Source organism: Rattus rattus, chromosome 1, assembly GCF_011064425.1.
Source record: "Rattus rattus isolate New Zealand chromosome 1, Rrattus_CSIRO_v1, whole genome shotgun sequence".
Taxonomy (NCBI): domain Eukaryota; kingdom Metazoa; phylum Chordata; class Mammalia; order Rodentia; family Muridae; genus Rattus; species Rattus rattus.
Window position 1 is genome coordinate 156,687,510 of NC_046154.1, and position 24,142 is coordinate 156,711,651.

At 39.4% G+C, this 24,142-nt stretch overlaps 2 protein-coding genes across 3 annotated transcripts; one reads left to right on the forward strand and one right to left on the reverse strand.

Annotated features, from left to right (window-relative positions):
- Window positions 1-1,348: 1,348 nt before the first annotated feature.
- On the forward strand, window positions 1,349-8,792 carry LOC116906788 (olfactory receptor 1073). Of its 2 annotated transcripts, XM_032909662.1 has the most exons (2): window positions 1,349-2,257; window positions 8,784-8,792. In XM_032909662.1, exons 1-2 carry the CDS (start codon window positions 1,349-1,351, stop codon window positions 8,790-8,792), a joined length of 918 nt encoding a protein of 305 aa, XP_032765553.1. The 2 variants fall into 2 exon arrangements, with proteins under 2 accessions (XP_032765553.1, XP_032765544.1); XM_032909653.1 differs by lacking the exon at window positions 8,784-8,792 and having other exon boundaries at window positions 1,349-2,287.
- Window positions 8,793-13,669: 4,877 nt separating this feature from the next.
- LOC116906776 (olfactory receptor 7A17-like) lies at window positions 13,670-14,629 on the reverse strand. Its single transcript, XM_032909626.1, has one exon. It carries the CDS (start codon window positions 14,627-14,629, stop codon window positions 13,670-13,672), a length of 960 nt encoding a protein of 319 aa, XP_032765517.1.
- Between the last annotated feature and the right edge of the window lie 9,513 nt (window positions 14,630-24,142).

A 24,142-nucleotide genomic window follows, 5' to 3' on the forward strand; every position in this document is an offset into this window, starting at 1 on the left:
GGACAATGCAGGGACTCCACATTTTAATTCTTCCCTTACCACTGCCACTAGGTAGATTTGAGGATTCGTTGGCATCCTTACCCACATTTGTAAAGTTCCAAGTGTTTTTACAAATCTGCTCTTTGTATAGAAAGCAAATATTCTTTTCATTCTTTCAAAGAATTGAGAGGTGGAGGTCTGCCTTTTGTTTGTTCTGTTTTGTTTTGTTTCTCTTGCTGTTTGATGAGTTCTGACTAGATGGCTAGGGTTTTTTTTTTGGTATGCATATGTATGTATGGGTTTATACATATGCATGGCATGGAATGTTCTAAATCTGGGGTTATGCATGCTCTTGACAATTTACACCAACACTGACCACCCAGCAGCTTCTTATCCTGGGGAGTTCTACTATGTTATTAGTAATAAAAGCTTTTTGTGCTTTCAGTAGTTTTTTCTTCTGTCTTTTTATTCAAAACTAGTTTTGCCTTTTGAGGTTGATTGAATCTCCTTTTATAGCAATTTTTTTCTTGGCATTTTCTACACCACAGTCTTTTCTTTTGGGCAGACCAAGCATAGATGTATCAATAAAACACAAGAAAGAACTGCTAAGACATGTTCGCAACACATTCTTTTGCATTCATCTAAAGTTCATATTTCTTCAGAAGTGTTTTTCTATATTACAGTGCCACTATGTAGCATAAACTTCTGTCAGACTCACAATGTTCTTCCCTTAACTTCCTTAGTACTGAGCACATGCAGTCAGTCTGGTTCCTGTGCCCATATTTTTGTAGGCTTATGAGTTTTCATTGTATTTATAGATGTTCTATTTTTGTACAATGGGTGCAAAACTTATAAGGTACACGTGAGAAAATTATGTGATGCCAAAATGTTAAGGTTTTCCAGGTACAGAGGATTCTTCAAGTTTGTGCTACCTCTTTTGCTTCTGTTATAAGCAGCTCTAGTGGATTGTAAAAATCCGTGTTTGTAATATATGCAGTGAGATAAGGTGAGATATATTGCAGATTCTTACAGTCTGATCATTGTGTCACAGCACCATGACATTCATACATACATATACATACACTTCACAAATAACATATTGTCATGACTATAGACAAATAAGTACAATAGAACATTACAAACATTACTTTGAATATATTTGCTTTATTTTTTGGCAATGAAGAGGTTCATTCTGTAATCATCTATAAATACTTCAGCCATTGTGATCCTTTCCTTTCTTACATTTAAACCTTAGAAACTTTATTGTTTATGTGAGTTTGTTGCACTATGTTTGTTACATTTGGTATTATTGTGCATGCCAAGAAGCAGTCATTATATTTCTGTCTTTTCCAGGACTCACTTTTAGCACATGAAACAACAAAATGATACTCAAATTTTACAGTTTCTCCTCCTGGGACTTTCAGAGAACACAGAACTGCAGCCCCTCATATATTGGCTCTTCTTTTCCATGTACCTCGTGACTGTTTGGGGGAATCTTATCATCATCCTGGCCACAGTCTTGGATTTCCGCCTGCATACAGCCATGTACTTCTTCCTGTGCAACCTGTCCTTTGTGGACATCTGCCTAATCTCTACTACAATTCCAAAGATGCTGGCAAATGTTCGTTTAAACCACAAGGCCATAACTTATGAAGGCTGCATCATGCAAATTTATTTCTTTACATTATTCGTAGGGCTGGATAACTTCCTCCTAGCTGTAATGGCTTATGATCGCTTTGTGGCCATCTGCCACCCCCTGCGCTACACAAGCATTATGACACCTCATCTCTGTATGTCACTGGTTCTGGTGTCTTGGATCGCAAGTGTCCTGAATTCCTCATTACAAAGCTTTCTGGTTCTGCAACTTTCCTTCTGTACTGAGGTAGAAATTCCACATTTTTTCTGTGAACTTAGCATGTTGGTTCACCTTGCCTGCTCTGACACCTTTTTAAGTGATATGGCAATGAATGTTTTAGCTGCACTCCTGGGTGGTGGCTGTCTTGTTGGCATCCTTTATTCTTATTCCAAGATAGTGTCCTCTATACAGGCAATATCCTCAGCAGAGGGGAAATACAAAGCCTTTTCCACCTGTGTGTCTCACCTTTCTGTTGTCTCCTTATTTTATTGTACCCTCTTGGGAGTGTACCTCAGTTCTGCTGTGACCCAAAACTCACACTCCACGGCAGCAGCTTCATTGATGTACACTGTGGTCACCCCGATGCTGAACCCTTTCATCTACAGTCTGAGGAACGACAATATCAAGAGGGCTCTGAAGAAGAACTTTGTGAAAAAGAAACTAGAAAAGTGATTACTGTCTTGGGTTTTAAGTTTTGAAGCAAAAAGTGTTTAGGGCTAAACATTCTGAAATTTTGAATCCTCTGTCTCTTGAGTGTGTATACCAACACCATTCCCAAAGTCGAGAGATGGTTTTGGAAGAATGGATGAAAGAATATAAAGGCCTAGGGCTGTGGATGACTACAAAGGAATATTACCTCCTGAACTCAGCAAGATATCTGCATATCTGAACTCACAGAAGTGGCAACAGCATGCCCAACATCTGTGTAAATCCAAGCTAGACAAAACCAGAGCATAAAGAGGGGAAGTGCACACAACACTACCCCTAAGTGGTGTAATAATTTTTAGCTACTGGGAAAAGGAAAGGCAGGTTTTTTTTGTAAGAGTGGAGACCTTGGTAAGTCAATCAGTCTCCAGCTGAAGTCCATACATGCAAGAGCATTTGAGAAGCACAAATTAGTCTCAAAAATAAAAAGGACAGAAACTTGGATGGATAGGGAATGAAGAGGTAGATTTGCGAAGAGTTGAAGAAGGGGGTTCATATGACCAAAACACACATGAAACCGTCAAAGAATTAATAGAAAAAAATCCATTATTTTGGGATGAGAGAACAGAGCAAGGTTTTACTTGTATGCATTTGCTGTTTCCCCATCTTTTGTCATAATCTGCCTTTGCCATATCTGGGTCTCCCTTCACTTATGAACAATTCACATTAAAATGATGGGATATCAAGGTGCTCTTCTTGTTACATTACTAAAACACAGTCTTACAATGTACTTCTCCTCTATGCTCTTTCAATAAGGGGAGGGTGGACTCACATCTGACAGTGAAGGCTATTTGCATAGTAGTAGATGACAGATGTTGTGCGGACCTTTACCTCCTTCCTCCATCTTCTCCTGACTCTGCATCGTCTAACAGACTTCTGTGAATTTTATCTCAGCAAGAAAGTTTCTTGTCTTCATGGGGATCTCTTTTTTCAGTTCTGCATCCACTGTACCCTCAAAAGGCATTGGGAGAAACATATCATCAAATGCATGTCGCTGAGAAAGACAAATTTTTTTAGTATGAGATAGAGTGTATTCAGAGCATGGGGCATGGAATTAAGAGGGTAGTAGGGGCAGGGAGGGAGGGAGGGAGAGGAGGGAGGGGGGAGGGAGAGGAGAGAGGAGGGAGAGAGAGAGGGAGGAGAGAGGGAGAGAGGAGAGAAGAGTAGATGCTGGCCATGTACAGGAAGAAAGATGGGGGAGGGGAATGGGGAGAAGGGAGAAAGGGGGAAGAAGGGAAGAGCACAAGCATACAATAGAGCAAAAGCGACAAATTTTTAATAAATTGATTGCTTTGGTCTCAAAATGGTAGTAAATCATATACACACTAATTTAAACACAAACATTATACATTTTACTACTAGGAAACATTTTTCTTGTATAATAAACATAATGATTGAAATATATAAGAATTTTGCAATATGTAAAGTAACTATTCTTTGAATATTCATTGATACTTTGAAAGGTATTTATCTGTGTATGTAACAATTATGGGCTTATTTAATGCATGGGCCACAAAATCCAGAAGATTGTTTCAGATCTGCACCTGGAGTTATGGCCAGTTGTGGGTTCCCTGAATTCAGTACTGGAAACAAAACTCAGGTCAGCTGGAGTATGTAACATGTAACCTTAACATCTCAACTATCTCTCAGCTCATGACATATATTATTACTATATTAATAATTTATTTTGTTCCCAAACTTCCTTTTTTCCAGAAACCTGATCGCTCATAAGTTCGAAGTAAAATTTCCTCTCCGTTCTGAATTTTGTAGTTGTCAGCAGAATGAAAAATATCAATGTTATTTATTATATGTCTTCTTTATGCTAGTAAGTCACTTCTGTGTTCGTGACAAAAATATAATCTGTAAGAGAGCCTGATTTCTGTTCACTCATGCAATTTTGCTTCACTGGTTTTCCTATACAAATATGGACATTTTTTATTATGGGAATAGTCATCATATAGCAATGTTCAAATACAAAATAAATGCTGAATGCTTTCTTTTGATTTCAGAGACAACTCCAAAGTGGCACATTACACAGTTGTCCTCATGTCCATTGGTTATTATAAGAGTTAGCTTTTGCTATAGAACAAGAATTGCTAAGAACAAATGTTTTAATAAAGTGTCAGTGTTTTCTACTAGCCAATATGATGATGAGATGTTCCAGCCTAAGCTGATTCCTGCATTTGTAGCCAGTAGTGTTTGACTTAGGAATTTCCTGACATCTTGCCTAGACTTCTACTTAATGGAGATTTAGCTGAGAGTTAGATGATTTAGGATGTGTGTAAACACACACACCCCATCACAAATGATGATGTATCTATTTTTCAGGTTTGATTATGTTGTTCAAGGGCTTGGGATAAAATAACCAGTCCCAGTCATTCCTTTGCCACTTTCACTAAGGTTGTGCAGTCTGCAAAAGTAATTATGAAAAACACTGTCTGCATACATTTTGAAAATCCTTTCTTCTTTGAGCCTCATAGTTATTTGTTTTTTTCCCCCAATTAAAGGGCTTAGAAAATTTGGGATTATATGCATGAGGTCAGTCATCAAATGCTGAACCGTGTCAATTGGATCATCACTCATTTGAATAGATTGTTTTTACTTCTTTTCAACAATTCTTTATATTGATTTTTTTTGAAATATCAATCTCTTCTTCTTCTGAAGGGGAACAGTGAGGATTTTTTCCACTAATTTATTTATTCATTTTACAGGCCAATTGCAGTCCACCTCCCAGTCCTGCCGTTCCATGGCTCTTCCTGTTCCATGGCTCTTCCTGCATTCCCCTTCCCCATTACCTCTAACAAGAGGAAGCCCCACCCCCAACCTTACCTCCCACCCCAGGTCGCAATCTACCTTGACACCTCAAGTCACTGAGGAGCTAGGTATATCCTTTCCTACTGAGACCAGGAAAGACAGCTGTGTTACAGGAACAGAATCCACAGAGGCAACAGAGTCAGGGGAAGCCCTCACCCCACCCCTGCCCAGTCCCGTTTTGTTTTGTTTTCTAAATTTAATTTTCTTTTTCTTTTCTTTTTCCTCTTCTTCCGTTTTTTTAACTTATTCAGGTTGCATCCCACTCACTGGCCCAACTCACAGTCACCCTTTCCCACAGGTTTTTCCCCATCTCCCCTTCCCCTCTGAGCAGGTTGGGGGCCCCCACTGCATATCGCCCCAACCCTGACACTTCAAGACTCTGAGAGGCTAGGTACTTCCTCTCCCACTGAGGCCAGACAAGGCAGCACAGATAGAAGGACATTCCACACACAGGCAACACCTTTGGGATAGTCCCCGTTCCAGTTGTTCCATACCCACATGAAGGTCAAGCTACGCATCTGCTTCAAATGAGCAGGAGGCCTAGCTCCAATTCATGTACGTTCCTAGGTTAGTGGCTCAAACTCTGAGAACTCCAAAGGTTCAGGTTAGTGGACTCTGTTGGTCCTCTTGTGGAGCTCCTATCTCCTCTGGGTTCCTCAATCCTTCCCCTAACTCTTTCACAACACTTTCTGAGCTCCTTCTAATGTATGGCTGTGGATCTCTGAATCTGTTTCAGTCAGCTGCTGGGTAGAGCCTCTCAGAGAACAATTATCACAGGATCCTATTTGTAAGCCTAATAGAATATCATTAATAGTGTCTGAGATTGGTTCTTGCCCACAGGATAAAACTCAAGTTTGGCCATTCCCTTAGTCTTTGGTCTACCTTTGTATCTGGACTTCTTGTACGCAGGACAAATTTGGGGTTGAAGTTTTTGTGGGTGGATTGGTATCCTTATCCCTCTACCAGTAATCTTGCCTGTTATAGGAGGTAGCCACTTCAGACTCCATAATCCTCACTGCTTGGGGTCTAAGCTAGAGCCACCCTCATAGACTACCTGGATACTCCCCCATCCCAGGTGTCTGACACATCCTAGGGTTGCTTCATCTCACTCCTCCCCCTGCAACCATGCTGCCATTATTTTCACTTCCTGGCACTCTGTCCTTATCTCTTCCTACACCTGAACCCTATACTGTTACCCTCCCCATCGCCTATCCCATCCAGTTCTTTCCCTCCATGAACCTTCAGTAACTATAAGCCCTTAGTGAGAGTCAGGCATCCTCCCTTGAGCACTCCATTATTTAGCTTCTGTGGATCTATAGAATGTATGGAGGGCAGTTGATATCCTGAAATTTGTGGTTAACATCCATTTATAAATGCACACATACCAGGCATCTCCTTTTGGGTCTGGTTTACCTCACTCAGGAAGGTATTTTCTAGTTCCATCCATTTGCCTGCAAAATTCAAGATGCCCTTGTTTTAATAGCTGAGTAGTGTTTCATTGTGCAAATAAACCACATTTTCTTTATCCATTCTTCTGCTGAGGGACGTTTGGGTAGTTTCCAGTTTCTGGCTATTACAAATAAAACTGCTTTGCACAAGTGTCCTTGTTGGGTAGAGCATCTTTTAGGCATGTGCCCAGGAGTGGTATTGCTGGGTCTTGATTGATTGATTGATTGATTGATTGATTGACTGATTTCTGAGAAGTCACCAGATGGATTTCCAGTGGGTTGTTCACCTTTGCATTCCCACTAGCAATGAAGGAGTGTTCCCTCTTGCTCCACAACTTTCCAGTATGGAAGCTGCCCCTTGAGATTTTGATCTTAGCCAATTTGATGAGTGTAAAGTGGAAACTCTCAGTTGTTATGATTTGCATTTCTCTGATGACTAAGGACATTTAACATTTCTTAAGTGGTTCTCTGCCATTACAGAATTTTAATTCCTCTGATGAGAATTCTCTGTTGAGCTCTGTACCCCATTTTAATTGAATGATTTGGGTTGTTAATGTCTAACTTCTTGAGTTCTTTATATATGTTGAATATTAGCCCTCTGTTGCATGTATGGTTAGTGAAGATCCTTTCCCAATCTGTAGGCTGTTGTTTTGTCCTACTTATTGTGTCCTTTGCCTTAGAGAAGATTTTGAAATTCATGAAATATTAATTTATTAATTGTTGATCTAAGTGTCTGAGTTATTTGAATTCTCTTCACAACATTTTCTTCTGTACCAATGTGTGCAAGGCTATTCCCCACTTTCTCTTCTATTAGATTTTGTGTGTCTGATTTTATGTTTGGGGGTCCTTGGTTCATTTGGACTTGAGTTTTGTGAAGGATGATAAATATTGATCAATCTGCATGCTTCTACATGCAAACATCCAGTTAGGCCAACACCATTTGTTGAAAATGCTTTCATTTTTCCATTGTTTGGTTTTGTTTTTTTGTCAAAAATCAAGTGTCCTTGGGCGTGTGGGTTTACTTCTGAGTCTCCAGTTCAAGTCCATTGATCACCCTGTCTGTTCCTATACCAATACCATGCAGTCTTTATTACTGTTGTTCTATAGTACATCTTGAGAACTTCACAAGGTTTTTATTGTACAGAATTGTTTTAACTATCCTGGGATTTTTGTTTTTCCATATGAAATTGAGAATTGTTCTTTCAAGTTCCATAAAGAATTGTGTTGGAATTTTGTATTGAAACTGTAGAGTGCTTTTTGTGAGATGGCCATTTTTTATTGTTAATCCTGCCAATCCACAAATACGGGAAATCTTTCCATCTTCAGATATCTTCTTTATTTTTTGAGATACTTGAAGTTCTTGTCATACATGTCCTTCCTTAGTTAGAATTGCGCCAAGATATCTTATTTGTTTGTTTCTGTGATTTTTTTTTGCTCATCCCATTTATCATTTGTATAAAGGAAGGCTACTTATTTCTTTGAGTTAATTTTGTACCCAGCCACTTTGATGAAGGTGTTTATCAGCTGTCAGAGTTCTCTGTAGAATTTTTGTGGTCACTTATGCCTTCTATCATATCATCTGTGAATAGTGACACCTTGACTTCTTCCTTTCCAGTTTGTTTTCCCTTGATCTCCTTTAGTTGTCTTATTCCTCTAGCTAGAACTTCAAATCCTGTGTTGAATACATATGGAGAGCATGAGCAGCTTTACCTTGTCCCTAATTTTACTGTAATTGCTTTAAGTTTCTCTCCATTTAATAAGATTTTAGCTATTGGCTTTCTGTACATTACCTTTATTGTGTTTAGGTATGCTCCTTGTATTCATCTTTCCTTATTTTGTTAAAGGCATTTTCTGTTTTTAATGAGATGATTATGTGGTTTTTTTTCTGTCAATATGCTTATATGGTCGATTATGTTAATGGATTTTTATATATTGAACCACCCCTGTGTTCCTGGGATGAAGCCTACTTGATCATGGTAGATGTTGTTTTTGATGTGTTCTTGGATTTAGTTTATGAATCTTTTATTGAGTATTTTTGCATCAGTGTTCATAAAGTAAATTGGTCTGAAATTCTCTTCCTTTGTTGAGTCTTTGTGTGTTTCAGGTATCAGCATGACTATCTGTCACCTCATAGAATAAGTTTGGCAATCCTACTTATGTTTCTATTTTGTGGAATAGTTGGAGTAATATTGGTATTTATTCTTCTTTGAAATTCTTGTAAAATTTTCCACTAAACACATCTATCCCTGTGCTTTTATTGGTTAGGAGACTTTAAAGGTCTGCTTCTATTTCCATAGGGATTATAGAACTGTTTTTCTAGTTCTCATGATCCTGATTTAACTTTGGTCAGTGAAATCTATCAAGAAAATCATCCCTTTCATTTAGATTTTTCAATTGTGTGGAGTATAGGCTTTTGATGTAAGATCTAATGTTTCTTTGGATTTCTTCAGTGTCTGTTGTTATTTTTTCCTTTTTCTTCTGATTTTGTTAATTTGGATACTGTCTCTCTGCCTTTTAGTTAGTTTGTGTGTTTATCTTGTTGATTTTTTAAATTGTTCTCTTTGTTTCTAATTCATTAATTTCTGCCCGGAGCTTGGTTATTTTCTGCTGTTTACTTCTCTTAATTGTGTTTGTTTCTCTTTGTTCTTGTTGTTAAGTTGCTAGTATGAGAATGCTAGGAAGGCATTGGCATTGCTTTCATTGTCCCATACATTTGCATATGTTCTGTCTTCATTTTCAATGGATTCTAGAATTTTTTTTCATATCTCAGTGATCTTTGGGTAGAAAGTTGTTCATTTTCCTAGAGGCTGTAGACTTTCTCTTATCTCTATGGTTGTTGAAGTCCAGCTTTAATCCATAATGATTTGACAAGCTGCAAGGGGCTATTTCCATCTTCCTTAATCTGTTGAGGCTTGCTTTGTGACAGAGTATATGGTCAATTTTGGAGAAGATTCATTAGGTTGTTGAGATGAAAGTATATCCTTTTATGTTTGGGCGAAAGGTTCTGTAGATATTGTTTAGGTATATTTGATTCATTTCCTCTGTGAGATTCATTATTTCTCTGTCTGATTTCTTTATTGGTGACTTGTCCACTCACTTCTGCTAGTTTTGCCTCAGATGGACCCTGCATGGGACTGTGGAGATGAGTTCCAAGTACATTGTTTCCCAGCCCTGACAGACCTCCACAGAGAAGGAGAATGCTTTTGTAGTCCTACAAGGAAGGCTCCTTGTAGGAAGTCAGGGAAAGCACTCTGCTGGCTTTGCATCAGGTAGATTCTGACTGGCAAGGGGTTGGTGGGATAGGGTTCAAGCTGGGTTATTCCTGGATCCTCCTATAGGCATGTATGGGGAAGCCGGATGCTCTCAGGGCCTCTTAAGGCTCCTTGGAGATGGCAAATGAACCCAGAGCCAGAGCCAGAGCCAGAGCCAGACAATGGAGGTCAGGGGGCTATGCTCAACTCGCTGCTCTGCTTTTGTTCTCAAGGGCTTCCACCTGCTGCACTTCATATAAGATATCAAACTCTAAATTACCTTGAGTTTTAATATACTGATTAAGTTCAGATAGTAAGGTCTTGGTGCTGTTTAGTCATCCGCTCTTACATAACCAAATTTGTTTCATCTTTTATTTCACTAGCCTTTTTTCTTTTCTAACTCATAATTAGGCACATTCCAAGAAGAAGTTTTAAACATTAGAAATAAAAGTGCAAAGGACTCGAACTGCAACAGGAATAATTTTCCCTCTTTGATGAGCCGTCTTTAGAGATTTCCTTACTTGCAATCATGACTTATCATTTAAATCAGTCTTTCCTGAAGCACTAACAGACCTAAGCATGCTAAACACAGGCCCAAGCATGGCAAACATGGCATCAGCAGATTTTGCCCTTTCATCTCTTTCCCTCTTCCTTGGTTATGTTCCTGGGACTTCTGGCAAGTGCATCATCCTGGTTTGACATCAGTTCAGCACACCTCCTTCAACAAAGAACATAAACACTCAGCTTCTAACGTTTATCTGAGCTGGAGTGGCTATTTGCTGACCTTACAAAAGTTTTCTTCCCTTCCATCTCAAGCTTTTCTGAAGCACCTGCTAAATTCCTAGATTCTCCTGGATGAATTTATTTTTCTGAAATGGAGGTCCCTACGCAGAAGCCTAATTTTCTCCTGGGATGGCTGACAATGCACTGAGAGGATAGCAGAAAGGAAATAACTATCTCCCATACAAACTAAGTTGCATAGACCAACCAACAATGTCAAGAGAGATATTTACAAATCCTTCTCTCTGCTTCCTAAGTGCATTCCTCTTATTGGCGTGATCCTGTCGTGTTCCTATGAAAAGCTGTGAATTGAAAGCGATATTTTGTGATCATTCATTATTTCTAAGATACTACCTTAAATAGCAGGAGAATCAGACTTTTAAAGCAGTAATTGGGGGAAGTGGGGAGATGACAAAAAGGTTAAGAGGATTCTCCAGAGAGGACTGAGTGAAACCCATCACCATGGGTTTGAACATCCTTTAACTCTAGGTCTAGGGGATCAGATTGTGTATTCTGGCATCTGTGGGCACTGCACAGGTGTTCACCAGATCATTTGTGTATGTCAGCCACCTACAATCATATATGTATCTGAAAATATCACAACTGAACCCATGGCTTTATATGATAAATAAAAATTACTTTAAAGAGAGCATAGATAGTGAATCCTATTTCTCTAGATGTCCAAGAAAGAACAGCAGATGAAGGGACATCTATCAGAGACCAAAAGGCGGTCATGGCAAAGGCTTCTCTTATTGTAGTCTAGTAAATGTAATATTACCCATGTTAGTTTCAAACTCATAATATCAAGCAATCCTCCTGCCCCATCCTCCTGATTTGTCTTTATAGGACTACTGAAATATGCATCTGGACCCAACTTGCACTGTTTAGTGTAGACTTTACTTCTTTGTTTGAGATTTGCTTTGTTCTCTTTTCAAGTAGTCATTCATTTTATATTAATTGAGGGGTGTGTGTGTGTACAGAGTGAAGGAAGAGCCATTCAGAACCTGCCCCACATGGGTACATAGCTCATATATATACAGTCACCAAAACTAGATAATATTGATGAAGCTAAGAAGTGCATGCTGACAAGAGCCTGATATAGCTGTCTCCTGAGAGGTTCAGCCAGAGCGTGACAAATACAGAGGTGAATGCTAGCATCAAATCATTGAACTGAGAATGGGGTCCCCATTGAAGAAGTTAGAGAAAGGATTGAAGGAACTGAAGGGACTTGCAACCCAATAAGCACAACAATGCTAATTAACCAGAGCTCCCAGGGCCTAAACCACTACCCAAAGACTATACATGGACTGACCCATGGCTCCAGCTGCATATGTAGCAGAGGATGGCCTTGTTTTGCACCAATGGAAGGAAAAGCACTTGGTACTGCAAAGTCTGGATCCCCCAGTGTAGAGGAATGTTGGAGGGGTGGCAAGGAGGGTGGATGGGGAGGGGAACACCCTTATAGAAGAAGGGAAGGGGTAGGGGATAGGGGGTTTATGTCTGGGAAATCGGGAAAGGGAATATCATTTGAAATGTAAATAAAAATCCAATAAAAGAAAAAATTAATTCAATTTTTAAAATACATTTTACTTATTCTTTGAGATTTTTACATAAGTATATTATATGTTTTTATTACATCCATGTACTACTACTCCTCCCTTCTACTCCCCGCATATCAGCTTATTGTGCCCCCTCCCAAATATGTGCCTTCTTTATTTCTTTAAAATAACTGACTGAACCTAATATGTGCTGTTCGTATGTATGTGAATGAGGGCACTGTGCATGGGACCAGGGGTCAAGCTCTCAAACAGGAATAGCCATCCTTCCCTCCACTTTCAGCCATTGACTACTGACAACTCCTTAGCTAGGAGAAGGACTTTATATGCATTTTCTATCTATACACTGAACTATTGACTGGCTTTATCTCTGTGTTCATGATTCTAATATTCATGTTATGCCCAGGAGACAAAGTTTCCTAGTGGTCCGTACAACTTAAATTCTTTTTTATTACTTTCTTCCTATTCTTTCATTCTGTTTTATGAGCCTGGGAAGGTGCTTCACATTTTCTGAGTCTATAAAATTAAATATATTGTGTATGTACCTCATTTGCCAAAGGAATTGTTTCCACAGAAGGATCAAAACTTAAGAATATTCCTTTAAAAGATTATCCAGAGACAACCCCACCTAGGGATCCATCCCATCTTCAGACAACAGACTATTGTTGATGCCAAGAAGCACTTCATGACAGAACCTGGTATAACTGTCCCCTGATAGACTCTGCCAGCACCCAACCAATACAGATGCAGATACTTATAGCCAACCATCAGACTGAGAGCTCAGGGACCCCAATAGAACAGTTAGGGGAAGGACTGAAGGAGCTGAAGGGGATTGCAACCCCATAGGAAGAACAATATCAACTAACTGGACTATGCAGAACTCCCAAGGACTAAGCCACCAACCAAAGAGTATGCATAGAAGAACATAACTTCAGCTACATATGTAGCAGAGGATTGCCTTATTTGACTTCAGTGGGAAGGGAGGGCCCTTCATCCTGTGGATGGTTGATACCCCAATGTAAGGAGATGCTAATGCTTTAAGGCAGGAGGGATGGTGTATGTTGGTGGAAAAGCACCCTCCTAGAGGCAAAGGGGAGGTGGGATGGGATGCAGAATTTGCAGAGGGGAAACTGGTAAGGGGGACAACATTTAAACTGTAAATAAAATAACCAATAAAAAGAATATTTCTTTAGTGAAGAAAACAATCTCCACATATATTTTCCAAAACAAATCATTTTTCTGACATCTCAGTCATTCTCTAAACGAAGCAGCAATTAACAGAGCTTCTGAAACAAGAATGGGACTATGTGGAGAAAGTAGGAAATGACAACAGATTACAGATAGCAAAAGGAATGCAAAGGAAGAACTTGAATTATATGAAAAAGGTGATATAAAATCAGGGCAATTGTAGGAGATAAATGAATAAATTCTTGTTGTTCAATCTAACCAATGGACTGCAGTGGGTAATCCAAAACATTTAACATTATTAAAACAGACACTTTATGAAGGCGAATCCATTAGTCTGCTTCTAGTTGCACTCCCTAACAGGATTTTCAGAGCTGTCTTTATGTCTTTGTTCCTCAGACTATAGATGAAGGGGTTCAGCATGGGGGTGACCACAGTGTACATCAATGAAGCTGTTGCAGTAGCATGTGAGTTTTGGGTCACAGCAGAACTGAGGTACACTCCCAGGAGGGTGCAATAAAATAAGGAGACAACTGAGAGGTGAGATGCACAGGTGGAAAATGCTTTGTACTTCCCCTGGGCTGAAGAGATTGCACGAATGGAGGACACTATCTTAGAGTAAGAGTAAAGGATACCAGAGAGGGGGCCAACGGCCAGTAGCATAGCTGTAATGTAAATTACCATGTCATTAATAAAGATGTCAGAACAGGCCTGATGTACAACCTGATTAAGTTCACAGAAAAAATGAGGGATTTCCAAGTTTGTGCAGAATGACAGCCGTAACACCAAAAAGCTGTGTAATAAGGAATTCAAAACACCTATAATCCAGCATGCCAGAATCAGCAGTCCACAACATCTTGTGTTCATGATGATCATGTAATGCAGGGGGTGACAGATGGCCACATAGCGGTCATAAGCCATCACAGTGAGCAGAAAGATGTCTAACCCTGAAAAAAGCAGTAAGAAATACATCTGGGTGATGCAGCCCGCATAGGTGATGACCTTGCTCTGTGTGCGAATGTTCACCAGCATCTGTGGGACAGTGGTAGAAGTGAAGCAGATGTCCACAAAGGACAGATTAGAGAGGAAGATATACATGGGCGTGTGCAGGTGGGCGTCAACAATGATGGCCATGATGATGAGTAGGTTCCCAGTGACAGTCACTAGATACATGGACAGGAACAGTCCAAATATGAGAGGCTGGATTTCAGGTTGCTTCTCTGAAAATCCCAGAAGAAAGAATTCTGAAAGCTGAGTGTCATTTCCCGATTCCATGTGTTTTATATGCATACTGAAAAACAAACGAGAGAAAGAGCAAGAGAAAGAGATTTGAAGCCTCAGTCACCTGCCAATAACCTCACATCAATTTTCCTCCCTCCTTCCTTATTTTTTTTGCTTGTATCATGAATTCCTGTACCCTTTAAGTGCTCCTCATATATTTTTGGGTTTGAGGCTATCCTCTGAAGCTGGGGCTTCACACACACACACACACACACACACACACACACACACGCACGCACGCACACACGCACACAAAGAAAAAGCCATTAATTTGAGAGGGAGTTTACTGGAGACATGAAGGAGTTGGAAAAAAGATTGGAGATGACAGGAATAATATAATTATATTTTAATCAAGTAAAACAATCCTAAATAAGGAAACCTGAATTAGAAACACTTTGATGCACTCAAGGAATAAAAAATAAATGAATATAGAAAATGTCTGAACACTATCTAGGTAGGTGAAGTACAAGTACAAATTTTAAAGTATGCATTACATCAGATGGCACTGATGGTGTGCTCATAACATTTCTTTAAATAAAACAAATGTCTGAGGTAGTCAACTTATAACGAAGTAATGTTTACTTGGGCTTATAGTCTCTGGTTCCTTCGTCCTATGGTTTGAGCCTTCGTGGAAAAAGCCCAATGTGGTTGGAGCACATAGTCAAACAATGGCACTCATTCTAGGGCTTGGGATATGGCTTATATGATGAGAACTCTTGCCGTACTCACTTGGAGACCTGGGTTCAGGTACCATAGCCCATAATTTTTAAAAGTAGTCAGGCTCATGCCTGTAAGCCCAGTGCTATAGGAGGAAGGGCAGGAAGATTGCTAGGACTTCTGGGTGGGCAACTGAGCTGAGGTTTAATGACAGAACACATAATAGAGAGGGGGATACCCTAAGTCCTCCACTACACATACATTCTCTCTCTCTCTCTCTCTCTCTCTCTCTCTCTCTCTCTCTCTCACACACACACATACACACACATCTGTATTACATCATGCACACAAAATAAGATAGAGGGAGAAGAAGGAACGGAGAGATATGGGGATGGAGGAAGGAAGAGAGGGAAAGAAAATGGGATGAGGGAGATAGAGATAGAAAGAGAGACCACACACCCCATAGCCTTATAGCAGATTGGAAAGTGAAAGACTCTGGAGTATAAGAGTATCCATGCAGTGCATAGTTCAGTGACCGAAAGCCTTCCATAATGCCTCTCTTTTGACAGTTCTACCACCTCCCAAGTTTATGCTTGCGAATACACTAGGGGACACTCAAGATGCACAATACAGCAAGTAGAATGCAAAAAAGATACAATAACGGGTAATTGTTGATGGTAGTGTTGTCTTTCCTAGGTGCTCTGAGATCACTGGACAAAGTCTCATTCAGACATAGTCATCAAGGAGGACAGGATAAACTCCAACAATTCCTCTGGGACTGCTGAAACAAGGAAGAACATCCATGCAGGGCTTCAATGAATATATTTCTTGAAATTATTTAATTTGGGCAAGAAAGTATAAGCAGTAAAAAGAATCAGTAGGAGGTTGACCAGTTAAAAGAGGTATCATGAAATCATGGATGCATAAGCCATGTGTGGTGGTACATATCTGTAATTACAACTGTACCCCCAGCAGGCTGAGGAAGAGTATGGTGCAAGCATGGAAATTTGATACTAGCATGGAAAATCATAAATTTTACTTGATAAGTTTGATATATCTGGGTGACAGATCGTTATCTAGCATGCAAAGGGTTCTGGGTTCCATCACTGGTGCGCACACACACACAGACACAGACACACATACACACACAAACACACACACATGCACACACACTGTACCCAAAGTACCATGAGTGTCCTGTGGTCTTTATTAAAGTTACATGTGTATTTCTGTGATAAAATACTCAGAGAAAAGAAACAGGTAAGAAACAGGTTTATCAAGTTTAAATATCGTGGTGTTTAGTTGTTAACTGTCAATTTGACACAATCTAGTACGATCTGAGATGAAATTCTTCCCTACGGAATTAACTAAATCAGGTTGGCCTGTGGACATGTGTACAGGGAGAATTGTCTTTATTATTAATTGACATAAGAAGATCTGTCTATTGTGGATGACACCATCTTCTAGATGTGTTTTACACTGTAAGAAAGAGAAGGCCAGTGAGCAATCCATCCTATACCCATTTGTTTCCCATTGTTTTTAATAGTGAATTTGATGTGGCTAGCTTCTCAAGCTCCTGTCAAAGTGAATTTTATGCAATATTGAACTATAATGTGGAATTTTAAAACTTAATCAATCTGCTTCTCCTTGGAGCTTCTTTTTATCTGAATATTGTCATACAGAAATAGACATGTAAGTGTATAAGTTCTTGTGAAGTCACCAGGACACAACAGATATTATCAAAGTTATAATCATGCAGACATCTATGATTAAACTCATTTAGTAACAGGACAAACCAAAAGAACTTAGATATGTGAAAGGAACCCATAGTGAGATGGACAGGGGTTATCAGATGAAGGAGACAGGGGAGGATGAGGGAAAGGAACGAATGTATTCTACACATGTATGAAATTGCCAATGATAATCATAAAAGGCATCACCAGTATTGTTGCAGACTCCTCCATGACAATAGAACAAATGAGTCCTGTTCCACTGACAAACGTTCTTTTTCTAATTGAACGTTGAAGACGCCACATCAGCAAGCATTGGCATGATTTCACACTGTTCATGTTTTCCAAACCATTTTGCCCCAGTTAAGTTTCTGGATACAAATTAGCAGAGGCTTAGTCTGCTACAATGACCTTTTTTTGCACAGAACTGTGTGAATATATTATGGAATGTGTGTAAATGTTGTTCACTTAGATCTTTCTTGTCAATATGACATTGTTATCACCTTAAATTAAAAGGCATGCAGTCATTGTGGTGTATGTAACTTAACATACTAGGTTCTGTTTATACATTCCATAATAATAAGGGTCCTTGAACATAAGTTTTCCTCTAGGTGGAACCATTTTATGAGTTCATAAAACCATAACTTTATGATTATCTTCCAATATAATCAAAATGATTATTTAAGGATTAACTCCCACCCCAATTACTGAGTTCAGTGCATTCTATTCTCTTTAGCTTATGAGTTGACAAACTCCATGACCAACCCCAAAAGCCCCCCTTGCATCTCCCAGTCTTGTTTAGGGTAACTTTGCTCTCATGCACATTTTCTGTTCTTCCATTTTCCGAACGCTTGCTGCAATACTCTTGCTCCTGGACTCACCTGGATGAATCTCTCAAAGGTGTGTCTGTGTCTCTAAGCCCAAACTCCACCCTGAATGTCTATTGTTGGAAAATGAAGCAGTGATTGACTCATGAGAGGGGACGTTAATCCCAAGCCAGAATCAAAACTTCCCAATGAGAAAAATTAATGTGTAGCTCAAGTTTGCAGATCAGACAGACCACACTGGGGAGACACTCAAAGATGATAGTAGCCTCTCCCTTGAGAATATTTCTCCCCTATTATTGCAATTTCTAAGTATGTGATTTCCCTATGGGGCATTGTTCTACACAGAAAGAAAATTGTTCCTAAAGATTGCCTATTCTCAAAGGCGTAGGTTAAATAGTTAGGTGACAAGACATTTTTCCTTTCCCAGGAACTCTCTTGCTTTAACCTCTTACCAGCTTCTCTTCATCTCTATTTAATGCTTCAGCCAAAATCTAAAGCTATGAAAGTTATAAATGTGTCCACAAGTCAGCAAACCACTGCCTCAGGATGTTGCCAGGAGAATGCTTTTCTCTTGATGTTAGACCATGGGTCCTAAGTTAATTGGCCTCATTGGGCTTTTTCCAAAACAACAAATGTGTATTTCATCTTGGGAAGTAAATGAATTCCATTCATTCCATTATTCATGAGATATTTTTCTAATCCTCTAATCAAATCCCTTTATAGCTGTTTTTTTCCCAAAAATCAGCTGCTTGTCTATTTAGATTTTGAGTATAGCTATTGAGAATTGTTATTAAGAAACTGATTGCAAATACATAGGCAAATGCCAGCAGCAAACCAGAACTGAGAACGGGACCCCTGTTGAAGGAATCTTAAAAAGGACTGGAAGAGCTTGAAGGGGCTTGAGACCCCATATGAACAACAATGCCAACCAACCAGAGCTTCCAGGACTAAGCCACTACCCAAAGACTATACATGGACTGACTCTGGGCTCCAACCTCATAGGTAGCAATGAATAGCCTAGTAAGAGCACCAGTGGAAGGGGAAGCCCTTGGTCCTGCCAAGACTGAACCCCCAGTGAACGGGATGGTTGGGGGGAGGGTGGTAATGGGGGGAGGATGGGGAGGGGAACACCCATACAGAAGGGGAGGGGGAGGGGTTAGGGGGGATGTTGACCGTGAATCCGGGAAGGGGAATAACAATCGAAATGTAAGTAAGAAATACTCAAGTTAATAAAGATGGGAAAAAAAGAAATAATAAAAAAGAAACTGATTGCAAATTTGCAAAAGTGAGGCTCAGATACTTCTGTGCTATATCCCAAGTTAGAAACAAACCCCTAGATTTAGAGAACTCCGAAAACATTTTTCGAGGTGTGTGTGTGTGTGTGTGTGTGCGCGCGTGCATACGATGCATGCACACACACTAGAGCACATTTCCGAAAACCAGGGAAGAACTTTCAGGAGCCATTTCTCTTTTTTCCCCCAATATGAGCTTTTGTTATTGAACTCAGTTTGTCAAGCAAGTGTCTTTACAAACTGAACTATTTCACAAGCCCTTATTTCTCCCTTCCTAGCTTTATTATCAGATCAGCTGTGACAATGAATGTGCCTCTGAGCATCTGATAGGATGAGGCAAAAAGTGATATTCAGCATCTGAAAAGAGCAAGAGAAACTCTCACCCCAATATTCCACCTACTACCAAGCCATACTTCCACTCTTTCTCTATTGTGCACACTCAATCTCCCTCCTCAGAGAGGATACAGCTCAAAGGTCAGTACTGGGAGAATGAGAAATCCTGTCTAGCTCAAAACTTTTTCAACTTCAATGGGAAAGATTATTTTTGGGGATATATAGAAATTAAGATTCTGATTTGTGAGATTGAAGGTGATCTAGAAATCCTGCATTTGTGACTGGCTCTGAGATAGTAAAATACAGCAACAGAGAATACTAGAAAGGACTTGCTCAATCAATAAAATTTTAATGAAACAGAATGAATACCTTGGTGCAATAGACTCTCAAGGAATCTGAGGATTTTCTTTCTAACAAAAGTCCTCCGACTACAGGTACAAGATTGGAATCATGAATGAGGAAGAGGAGAAGGTGCCCCAATTCTCTTGGAGAGCTGGCAACTAAGGTTGGTTCAAAGAAGGGGATTAATTTTTTCTAGTGGTGTAGACACTGACAAATTACCCTTTATACCTCTATCTTACAATCTAGCAATTAAACTTGGTAGGCCATACATTAAGTAAAGGCATATATGAAAGGCAGAAAGGAGCTTATTGAAAAGATTTCCAGTGGTGGAAGAAGACAGTTGGGAGGTTGAAATGGCTAAAAATCAGTATCTAAATGCACAAAACTGTCAAATAGTAGTATATGAAAAATAAAGAAAATGTTATACTAACCAGAAACTAGTCCTAAAAAAACAGAACCTATAAAGTAGAAAAAAATTTCCTTTGTGCCAAGTATCCATTGCCCCTATTATAATTTTTCTATTTTTATTGAATTTTTTATATTTTTTTTTTTTACAATTCAAATGTTATCCCTTTTCCCAGCTTCCTGGCTGTAAACACCCTATTGCAACCTCCCTCCCCCTTCTTCTATGAGAGTATTCCCCCACCCATTAACCCACCCCTTCCTGCCTTCCCATCCTGACATTCCCCTACACTGGGAATTGAACATTGGCTGGACAAAGGGCTTCTCCTCCCATTGGTGCCCAACAAGGCCATCCTATGCTCTATGCTAACTATACAGCTAGAGCCATGGGTCTATCCATGTGTAATCTTTGGGTAGTGGTTTCATCCCTGGGAGCTCTGGTTGGTTGGTATTGTTCTTCTGGGTTTGCAAATCCCTTCAACTCCTTCAGTATTTTCTCTAACTCCTCCATTGGGGACCCTGTTCTCAGTTCACTGGTTAGTTGTGGGCATCCGCCTATATTTGTCATGCTCTGTGTGAGCCTCTCAGGAGACAGGTATATCAGGCTCGTGTCAGATTCACCTCTTGGCATCAGCAATATTGTCTGGGTTTGATGGCTGTATGTATATGGGCTGGATCAAAAGGTGGGGCAGTCTCTGCTCCAAAATTTGTCTCCATATTTTCTCCTATGGATATTTTTGCTACCCCTTCTAAGAAGGACTGAAGCATCTGCACTTTGGTCATCCTTATTCTTGAGCTTCATGTGGTCTGTGGATTGTATCTTGGATAATCCAAGCTTTTGGGTTAGTATCAACTTATCATTTAGTGCATACCATGTGTGATTTTTTTGTGACTGGGTTACCTCACTTAGGATGATATTTTCTAATTCCATTCATTTGCCTATGAATTTCATGAAGTCATTGTTTTCTGATAGCTGAATAGTATGACATTGTGTAGATGTACCAGATTTTCTGTATCCATTCCTCTGTTGATGAACATCTTGGTTGTTTCCAGATTCTGGCTATTATAAATAAAGCTGCTATGAACACAGTGGAGCATGTGTCTTTGTTATAAGTTGGAGCATCTTTTGGGTATATGCCCAGGAGTGGTATAGCTGACTCCTCAGGTAGTTCAATTTTCAATTTTCTGAGGAACCTCCAGACTGATTTCCAGAGTGGTTGTACTAGCTTGCAATCCCAACAATGATGGAGGAGTATTCCTCTTTATCCACATCATCAACATTTCTTTAGGTGCTTCTTGGCCATTTGATATTCCTCAGTTGAAATTCTTTCTTTAGCTCTGTGCCTCATTTTTCATAGGGTTATTTGATTCTCTGAAATCGAACTTCTTGAGTACTTTGTATATTTTGGATATTAGCCCTCTATCAGATATAGGATTGGTAAAGATCTTTTTCCAATTTGTAAATGGCCTTTTGTCCTATTGAGAGTGTCCTTTGCCTTACAGAAGTTTTTCAATTTTATGAGGTCCCATTTGTCAATTGTTAATATTAGAGCATAAGCCACTGATGTTCTGTTCCATAAATTTTCCCCTATACAAATGTGTTCAAGGCTCTTCCCTACTTTCTATTCTATAGATTCAGTGTATCTGGTTTTATGTGGAGATCCTTGATCCACCTGATTTTGAGCTTTGTACAAGGAGATAAGAACAGATTAATTTACGTTCTTCTATATGATGACCTCCAGTTGAACCAGCACCATTTGTTGAAAATTACCATAGCATGGTTTTAACTTCTTTGTCAAAGATCAAGTGGCCATAGGTGTGTGAGTTCGTTTTGCGGTCTTAAATTCTATTCCATTGATCCACCTGTCTGTCTCTGTATTAATACCAGGCAGTTTTAGCACTATTTCTCTGTAGTATAGCTTGAGGTCAGGGATGGTGAGTCCCCTATAAGTTCTTTTATTGTTGAGAATAGTTTTCACTAGCCTGGGTTTTTGTTGTTCCAAATGAATTTGGAAATTTCTCTTTCTAACTCTATAAAAATTAAGTTGTAATTTTGATGAGAATTGCATTGAATCTATAGATTGCTTTTGGCAAGATGTCCATTTTACTATGTTAATCCTGCAAATCCATGAGCATGGGAGATCTTCCCATCTTCTGAGATCTTCGATTACTTCAGAGACTTGAAGTTCTTGTCATACAGATCTTACTTTTTATTTTATTGGATATTTTCTTTATTTATGTTTCAACCATTATCCTCTTTCCAGGTTTCCTCTCTAGAAAACTCCCATCCCCTATCCCAAGCCCTGTTTCCATTAGGGTGCTCCCCCACCCACCCACCCACCCACTACCTCTGGCCTCCCCACCCTGGAATTCCCTTATGCTGGGACATCAACCCTTCACAAGACCAAGGGCCTCTCCTCCAATTGATGCTGGACAAGTCCCATCCTCTGCTGCATATGCATCTGGAGCCATGGATTGCTCCATGGGTACCCCTTATTTGGTGGTTTAGTTCCTGGGAGCTCTTGGGGATCTGGTTTTTTGATACTGTTGTTCATTCTATGGGGTTGCAAACCCCTTCAGTTACCTCAGTTCTTTCTCTAACTCCTCCATTGGGGACCCCATTCTCACTCCAATGGTGCTAGAATCTTGTCAGGCTCTGGGAGAACCTCTCAGGAGGCAGCTATATCAGGCTACTGTCAGCACACACTTTTGGCATGCCCTAGTGACTGGGTTTGGTGAATGCATGCACGATGGAGCCACATGTGTTGCAGTCTCCGAATGACCTTTCCTTCAGTCTATGCTCCACATTTTGTCTCAGTATTTCCCCCTGTGAGTATTTTTGACCCCCTTCTAATATCTTTTGCTTTGTTAGAGTCACATCAGGAAATTTTATATTATTTGTGACTTTTGTGACTGGGTGTCATTTCCCTAATTTCTTTCTCATCCTGGTTATCCTTTGAGTAGGTTATTGAATAGTTTGAGTTAATTTTATATTCAGCTACTTTGTGGAAGATGTTCATCAACTGTAGGAGTTCTCTTGTGGAACTTTTGGGATCAATTAAGTATGCTACCATATCATCTGCAAATATTGATATTTTGAGTTCTTCCTTTCCACTTTGTATACATTTGGCATCCTTTTGTTTTCTAATTGCTCTGGCTAGAATGTCGAGTACTATATTTAATAAATAGGGAAAGAGTGGGCAGCCTTGTCTAGTCCCTGATTTTAATGGGATTGCTTCAAGTTTCTCTCCATTGAGTTTAAAACTGGCTACTGGTTTGCTGAATATTGCTTTTACTATGTTTAGGTATGGGCCTTGAGTCCCTGATCTTTCCATACTTTTAACATGAAGGGGTGTTGAATTTTGTCAAATTCTTTTTCAGCATCTAATGAAATGATTGTGTGGGTTTTTTCTTTGTTTGTTTATATAGTGGGTTACATCGACGGATTTCTTTGGGATCCTGGGGATAAGGCCTACATTATCTTGGTGAATGATCATTTTGATGTGTTCTTGGATTTAGTTTGTGAGAATTTTATTTATGATTTTTGCATCGATATTTATAAGAGAAATTGTTCTGAAGTTTTTGTTCTTTGTTTGGTCTTTGAGTGGCTTAGGTATCAGAATAACTGTAGCTTTTATAGAATGAATTAGGTAGTGTTCCTTCTGTTTCTATTTTGTAGAATAGTTTGAAGAGTATTGCTATTAGGCCTTTTATACAGGTCTGATAGAATTCCACACTAAAACCATCTGGTTTGGGCTTTTTGGTTGGGAGATTTTAATGACTTCTTCTATTTCTTTAAGTGTTATGGGACTGTTTAGATGGTTTATCTGATTCTGACTTAACTTTGGTACTTTGTATCTGTCTAGAAAATTGCCCATTTCATCCAGACTTTCCAGTTTTGTTGAATATAGGCTTTTGTAGTAG

Excerpts from the sequence above, each read along its gene's own strand:
- LOC116906788 (XM_032909653.1), top strand. The coding sequence starts at position 1,349 with ATGAAACAACAAAATGATACTCAAATTTTACAGTTTCTCCTCCTGGGA.
- LOC116906776 (XM_032909626.1), bottom strand. The coding sequence starts at position 14,629 with ATGGAATCGGGAAATGACACTCAGCTTTCAGAATTCTTTCTTCTGGGA.